The sequence below is a fragment of the Artibeus jamaicensis genome, unplaced genomic scaffold (genome assembly GCF_021234435.1).
Source record: "Artibeus jamaicensis isolate MK-2021 breed Jamaican fruit bat unplaced genomic scaffold, CSHL_Jam_final contig_944, whole genome shotgun sequence".
NCBI classification, from domain to species: domain Eukaryota; kingdom Metazoa; phylum Chordata; class Mammalia; order Chiroptera; family Phyllostomidae; genus Artibeus; species Artibeus jamaicensis.
In genome coordinates this window covers 4,618,709-4,626,646 of record NW_026522020.1, presented here as the reverse complement: position 1 = coordinate 4,626,646, position 7,938 = coordinate 4,618,709, and the positions used below count along the sequence as shown (strand labels likewise).

Here is a 7,938-nt window from a genome sequence, read left to right as displayed (position 1 = left end):
GTTCTTTGTTGGAAAGAAAAAGTACAAATACCACCAAGCAGAAAGCTCAGTTTTTTTAGTCTTGAATCATTTGTTCCAAAAGTTTACACATTTCCATTAAATATAAGTTAGCATCAGCTCCTCTTTTAAACTGAAGTTTCTGATGACTCCAGTAAAACTTAGAAACCAACGTAGAGAAGACATTTCATAATTGCATGTGTATTTTATCAAAACCATAAATAGCCGAGGTGGGATCTGTCTGTAACCACATCAGAGGCTCCCCACAGCCCCACGAATGGCCTCACGGTCTGACGAGCGCTTACCTGCCTCAGGTCCCGTTTATACAGAACAGGGTGGGGACAGACGACTGTCCCTTCCCTGAACTTCCTTTGGAGAAAGACAAATGCACCTTCAAAAATGAGAAAACCCAAATGCTACAAGTTTTTTCCAGGTGTGAACTGAATTGCACAACCCATACACTTATAGAAAAAATATGTGATTATTTTTAATGATTTATATATAAAAGAAAAAATAAACTTATGATACAATTTGATAGACTACTTCATACAAAATTTTACCCTCATACAACGTATATAATTTTTGGAACACAAAATTTCTAACTGTGTATACAAATTCCAAAAAGGCAGACACATTAACTGGAAGCAAAGCGGTGCCATTTGGGTTGCAGCTAAGACGTCCAATTCTGCAGAAAACAGATCGCAAGCACACGAAGGACCAGCTGACTAAAATACCTCCCTTCCTCCAACAAGGGGCTCAGTGCAACCTGACCAGACAGGATGCAGTGAGGGGAGAAAGACCGATGTTTCTAAAGGGTGGATCTCAGTAATCTAATCCCGAACTTGGCTTAGAAAAGCATGTAACCCCCTCCCCTCCGTGAAAGGTTTACTGTGGGAACCACACTAAGGAAACCCCGGCTGTGCGAGGCGTGCCAACCTCGCAGAAACATGAAACACGACTCCCGCAGGCAGCCCCGACACTGCACGCGGTGCCCCGTGGTTACGTAACAGACACACCATCCCGAGGTCCTGGTATGTGGACCGGCAGGTGTGTCTCCCAACGGAGTCCTTGATGCACATGCCTGAAAACTTAAGTATACAGTGTTATGTGTACATGAAAAACTAAATATAAACCATGTTTTTTTTAAAAAAACTTAAAAAAATAATTTCCTCCCCAAAATGGCAACATCACACACTGTCGCGAATCGGCGCCTCCCTTCCTCGGTTGCCCCTGGACCGCCTGTCGGGCAGCTGCACAGGCGCCATCTCTGCGAAGCACAGGGCCGGCTGACGGGGAGGGCGAGGCCCCCTCGGAGTCTCAGGAGCACCCGCCGGGGCACCGAGCAGATGCCGAACAAAGGGAGGGCAGGCAGCCCGGGACGAGCTCACGTCCAGACCGTGCCGTGAGGACAGCACAGAACCTCCTGAAACTTGTGAACTTGAAGGGTGGGAAACACAAGCCACCGACAGCAGGGACCACTGAGAAAACCACACACAGAAGGTGCACGGCTACGGAGGCTGACCACAAGCTCCCGTGCCCCTTCATAAGATACAGGCTGCAATCTCCTGTTTTCAAGAGCAAATGAACTAAAAACGGAATCGGTTCCTGCTCAGGCTTCGCTCCCTGTACCGAGTGTCTCCAAAGGCCGTCGTCTGCATTCGGGGCCGACCCGGGAACGGGCGTCTGCGCCTGCTGCTCGCAGGGCGGCCCAGCGGCAGGGTGCGAGGGTTCGGGAAGGAAATAGACGGACAGGCTCCCGCAGACACGTGGAACAGGCTGCGAGGAGTCCTCCTGCGGGGGACTCTCCACACCTGAGCGCGCCCACAGCTTTACCGCGAGGGACGCTGGCTGGATGACGTCGTTAACCGTTCATCTTCTCTGCAAACTGATACTTAAGAGTGACGCTGCTCCACCTTCCCTTTTATTTTCAGACTCTGAATCACGAAACCACAGAGGTTCACCGTCTCGAACTCAAAGTGAGACCGTACACCATCTTCTGGATTTTCTCCTCGTTCTTCAGAATGGCGGCCTTGACGGCACAGATCCTGTCCTGCTGGTCCCGGATCAGCTGCTCCAGCTCCGCCAGCTCCGCCCGCAGGGGCTCCACAGTGCCGTCCGTGATGCTGAGGGGAGAAGGCAGCGCCGTGAGGGTCCTGCCCGTTTCAGATGCGCTGCTGCTTCGTTTAAAACTCACCTGCTTTTCGTGCGGGCTCTTGTCTAGGCCAGTACAGCTGTCCCCACTTCTTGTCCCTCTGCCACCTCCAGCCACCCCGCGCCTCCCTCGGGCCCTGCCCTCTCCGCAGTCTGCGTCCAAAGGGACGGGCGGAGACTCAGGTGTGCAGGACAGTGACGGGAGGGACAGACACCTCACGCCTGGTTAAGTGTGCGGGGCTCATCCCTCGTCACAGCCCAAGTACAGTTGACCGTGAAACAGATACAAAGAAAGCTCATATTCCCGAGAGCCCTGAAATCCCCGGTGTCACCCAGGGCCTGGGGGGGACCACAGGGAGCTGAGCGGTAAGGCCCGCCAACACCCAGAAGTGCCACCGGGACAGCCCAGCACACCCCTGCCTGCCTCAGCGTGGGGCCCCAACCTCCAGGACAGGCTCACCCTCTTCCGTGGTCCCCACTGAGGCCCCTCCCACTCCCTGTTCAAGGCGGCCCAGGCCCCTCGTTGGGGTCGGACACTGGGGTAGCAGGGGTCCCTGGGAGAGCCGGTCAGACCTGCCTTCCCTCTGGGGGTCTGCGTGCCCAGCCGCCCCACCACAAAGCGGAGCGGAGCATCTTCAGGACGAAAAGTCTGGGATGAAGGTTTCAACATTTTGAGCCAAAACATAACGAGGGCCAGCCTGTGCCAGGCCGCTTCTGCAAACTCCTGTTCCCACCCTTCGCCTTCACCAGAGGCTGCGTTAGTGCCTGCTCGCTGACCCGAAGGCACCCGAAGAGGGTTCTCACTCTTCCAAAAGGAGGCAGAGAGCAAGCCAGCGGCGGCCCCAGCAGGCGCCACACTCAGCGCCCGGCATCAACCACCAGCGCTCTGGCCTGTGCCCCTCTGCGGGCCGAGAGCCAGCGGGTCCTCGGGGATCGGGACGGCCTAGGAGGGCGCGCGAGGGTGGTAAGCAGAGCATCCACCTGGACGTCACCGAGGACCTGGCCGCGGTGAACGAAACCCCAAAGACTCTGTGGGTGCCAACTCAGCTGGGGCCAACACACGCACTGTTCTCGCGCGCAGAGGGGACCCTGACAGCTGCCGGCGTGCCCGCTTTGGTTCTGGGGGCAGAAAACCGTGCTTTAGCCGGCACCAAAGCGGACAAAGCTAGTCCCGCTGCAGCAGACTGGTGTGCATGCGGAGCGTGCTGTTGAATCGTGTTGTCCCTGCTTTCTAGACGTGCGTGTTACTCGGGCCTCACGTCTGACTGCGTGCGCTCTGCCAGGTGCTTCCCCACAAACCGCTGCTGTGATAGGTGCTGCTTCACCCTGGCTGTGTGGCTCTGTGGGCTGTCTGGTAGACCCCAAGTGTCTGGTAGACTCCCCTCACCGCCCCCACCCACCGAGATCCAGGTTCACCCCGCCCCGCCCACACCACGCCCACCATGGCCCGGCCCCACCCCGCCCACACCACGCCCCACCTCTGCTCCCGGCGCAGGGCCTGCGCGTGCTGCCGGCTCTCGCTGCGCCACAGCTGCAGCTCGTTCTGCATGGTGTCCACGTCCTCCTGCAGGTAGTCCATGATCTTGCCCAGGGGAAGCGCGCTCTTGCACAGGGTCTGGATGGACACCCGCAACTTCTCTATCTCCTTGGAGACGACGTCCTTCTCCTTCTTCCACGCTGACTCCAAGACAAGCGACTTCTCCTGCCGTCAAGGAGAGATGTGGAGAGAGGAGGACGCTCAGTGCTGAGGCGGGAGGGCGGGGAGCGGGAACAGCGCTGCAGGGAGGGTGCAGGAGTCTCTTACTGCGGTCCTGTCACGGGAGCTCAGGAAGGGGACCTGACCCTGTGTGCACCTCACTGCACCCCTCCCCGGCTCAGACGCCAAGGAACCCAGCTCACCAGGCCTTCCTGCTGGCCACAGGAAGGGCAGACCCTCCCTCAAGAAGGCAAGCCGGGGACCTGGGCAGGTATGCAGGGAGGGAGGCTGCCCACCCGCCCCCGGACAGCGAGGCCACGGCCAGCAGCACCATGCTGGAGTAGGCACAGGCCCCACGCCCACAGCTCGCCCTGGAGGAGAGAAGAGGACTCTCTCCATTCGCGCTTTTAAACGTGTGTCTCCTCACTGTCAGAAGCCTTTTAAAAAATTCATCTTAGAGAGAGGAGTAGGAAAGAAGCGAGGGAGAGACGTCCGCCTGCTGCCCCGCCCATTCACACACTCACGGGCTGACTCCTGCGCGAGCCGGCCCGGCGTCGAACCTGCCACACTGGCGTGTTGGGAGGACGCTCTAGTCGACGGAGCCCCTGCACCAGAGCCTCCCGTTCACCCCTAACTGGGGGCTAAGATCAGACCAGGGTCACAGGAAGAAAACCAGGGGCCGTCTCACCACGAATGTAGGTGGGAAAACACTCATTAGCACCGAGAACCTAACAGCGACTGGACAAAGAGACAACACGCCAGTGACGCCGGTTTTGTCCCAGGAACATGAGAGTAGTTGATCGAGATGAGGAAGCTGTACGCGTCCCCTGGGGAATTAAGTGAGTCACGTTGATCGCAGCAGAAAAAGCAAGACTGAGGCCCACGCCCACTGGCAACCACGCCCCACGCTGGGAAGGGAAGCGGGCTTTCTGTGTGTGTGTGTGTGTGCTGCCACGGGGTCAGAACGGGGTCTGTCCGGAGCGGCCCCGATGAAACGCGGGAGGGAGAGGCGTGGTGGGGCCGTCAGGCATCCGAGGGAGGCTGAGGACCGGGCAGGAGGGCGCGGAGGTGCGACTCGGGTGTGCTCAGGGGCAGGGCACGGGCTGGGGGTGAACCCCGAGGCCAGCTCACCAGTCCCCGGTCAGCCCGGCCTTGGATGAGTCCCTTCACCTCCTCGCACCCCACCTCCATCCGGCTCTCAGCCGGTCAGTGTCCAGCCACTGTCCCAGCAGAGAAACAAAAGAATCAACAGGCACATTTTGAAAACAATCACTTTATCAATGAGCTGGTTGTAAATTCCTACCCACGGGCAGCAAGCAGAACACAAATTTGAAACACAGCATCTGCAGGAGAGAATCAAGTCCAGGCTACCCGGATACAGTCACTGAGAATGCGGGCCCCGCAGTGCGCTGGCCACAGTGCCTGGTGGCAGTGAGAGGACCGGTCAGAACCCCGCCAGACGTGGGCAAACGGGCAGGCAGAGCCACGGGGCCTGGAGATGGCCCACAGCCTTTTATGAAGCCTGCACGCCGAGAAGAGTTTGCACCTTTAAGTAGTTAAAACAGTGTGTACGCAAATTCACATCCCGGCACCCGCAAATCAAGTCTGCCTGGAACCGGGGACACTCGTCCATCAGAGCGCCCCAGACCTGGACAACGGGGGCCAGAGAGCCGACGCCCAGCCGGACGTCCTGACCACCTGACCCTTCCGGAGGAAGCTGCTGACCCCTGGTGGGGGGGATCCTGAGAGCCGCCCGCGGTGGACGAGTGTGGAGAAGGGGAGACACCACCACGGCACACGGTACGGGAGACGGACTCCGGGTGCACGAGGGCCGCCCCGTCCACTGGGCTTGGGTGGCCGGCCGGCGCTCCCTTGTGTGGCCCTGGTGGCCACTCTCAGGACGACTGGCACTTTCCACGAGCTTCAGCCCTCAGCCCTGTCTGACCCGCCTCGGCCTGAACCCCGGTTCTCACCCTGATGCCCACCCCGGGGCCAGCGGGACGTGGGCCCTCACACGTCCTTGTCACGGTCCGTCAGCCTAAGCCCCGGGGTCTGCAGTGCGGCGCAGCTTAAGTGGCTCCTGCAGACCCACACTGTCCACGCGGACCAGACCGAAAACACTTTCTGTGCAGAGCACACGCGGACGGCACCGCCAGAACCGGGGCCAGAACGGCCCGTTGGCCAGGAGTGGCGGAAAGCTGCCAGGTGGTGAGCGCGGCACGTGAGGTGAAGTTGAGTGAAAGCTGAGACCCTCACCATCACACTGCCCCCCACCGAGTGCACGTCCTACACAGAAGGTGACTGTCGCCTCGGAAGTGTTTCTAAGACCCGGTTTCCTCAGGTCATATGGTTTGGGGGTTCTTTTCAGGTAAAAGTACTCTGATAGTTCTGCCCTGGCTGGAGAGGCTCAGTGGGTTGAGCACCGGCCTGTGAACCAGGGGGTCACTGGTTTGATTCCCAGTCAGGGCACAGGCCTGGGTTGCATCCGGTCCCCAGTAGGGGGCGCACCAGAGGCAACCACACATTGATGTTTCTCTCCCTTTCTTTCTCCCTCCCCTCCCCTGTCTAAAATAAATACAATTTTTTAAAAAAGTACTCTGATGTGGGCCTGGCTGGTGTAGCTCAGTGGATTGAGCGCGGGCCTGGGAACCAGACAATTGAGGTTTGATTCCCAGTCAGGGCACATGCCTAGGTTGCAGACCAGTTCCCTGCAGGCCAGTTCCCAGCAGGGGATGCATGAAAGGCAACCATACATTGATATTTCTCTCCCTCTCTCCTTCCCTTCCCCTCTAAAGATAAATAAATAAAATATTTTTTTAAAAAAAGCACTCTGATGTTCCATCCATATCACAGCCTTTGTCGACACACAAGAGGCCTATGTGCTCACAGCCACCTTCGCCAAGTTTACACGCATGCTGTGACTGCGGTTTCCACACCGGCTTCACGGTCTGGAATCGAGCCACGGCCCAGGGGTGCCGCTGGTTTTAAGCAGAACTGCGGACGACTTGCTGGTGACGGTTTCACGTCCGAAACTCAGAACTCTGGCTTGCGTGCCCTGGAGACACTGCGTTACTTGGGAACGTCAAACTCTCACCTTACTTCCTGAAATCCCAACGACGACGACGACTTTTCAGTGCTGAAATCGGCCAGTGGCCCCAGGAGGCTTCCACGGCGTCCCCAGTGAAGACCGGTGGCGTCTGCCCCTTTCACTCCGACTCGAGCACCACACACACCCACACTAAAGCCACTTGGGGTCAAGTGCAGGAGGCAGCGGGGCCAGAGCTCTGAGCGGCACTTTCCAACAGGCTTAAAGTATTTGTGTTGAAACTGCACCATCTAGCTAGCTATCGACATAAGAAATAGTTTAAAGATCTGTTTAAATCAACCGAACAAGAGACAGTAGACTGAAACCCCTGACTCTCCTAAGAATTTAGCTTGTTTGCTACATGCTAATTACTGTCATTAAAATATGACGTGTTTGTGATAAGACCATCTTATCCATCCACAGGCATTTGAAGAGACAGCAGTTCCAGTCCCCAACCGACGCTCCCTGAAAACAGTCACCACCAGGGCCCTCCCCACGGAGGCGGGCGGCGAGACGGGCGCGCGTGCAGGTCGACTTGTATGCACACCCGCGCGTGCCCACCCACCCGAGGGGAGGCGGGGCCCCCAGCACCGGGAGGGCGAGGACCACAGACCCTGAGAGAAACAGGAGGGAACACGCTCCGTCTGCTGGGAAAGGACGAACGCGCGCAAACGGAGCTGGAGTCTGGGATCCACGTCCAGTCGCAGCAGACGGGCCAGGGGAGCAGCAGGACGACGCGGGAGGAAGGAGGAGCTGAGACCAGGAGGCAGGAACCTCCACCCGGCCCCTCGCAGCGAGGGGGCCGCCTTGGAAACGGCCGGCCGGTACTCTGAAGCTCCTTCATTTACACTGTTTAGAAAACAAGTACTTTTAAAGCATAAGGAACACTAATAAAAGTGCTTTTCTGGTTGTTTTTTAAAAGCTTCATAAATCTGAAGGAAAAAAATGTTGGCATGAACTAATATCTTACTACTAACAAAGTTTAATATTTCCTCTTGAAAAGAGAACA

At 57.5% G+C, this 7,938-nt stretch overlaps 1 protein-coding gene across 2 annotated transcripts in view; it reads right to left on the bottom strand.

Moving 5' to 3' along the window:
- Positions 1 to 478: 478 nt before the first annotated feature.
- TRAF3IP1 (TRAF3 interacting protein 1) overlaps positions 479 to 7,938 on the bottom strand; it is a 28,189-nt gene continuing 20,729 nt past the window's right edge. For both annotated transcript variants that reach the window (XM_037161414.2, XM_037161415.2), the window contains 2 exons: positions 3,627 to 3,850; positions 479 to 2,120 (listed from right to left, as the gene is read on the bottom strand). In XM_037161414.2, the coding sequence (XP_037017309.2) occupies positions 1,955 to 2,120; positions 3,627 to 3,850 (390 nt within the window). In that variant the 3' untranslated portion in view covers positions 479 to 1,954. The remainder of the gene's footprint in view (positions 2,121 to 3,626; positions 3,851 to 7,938) is intronic.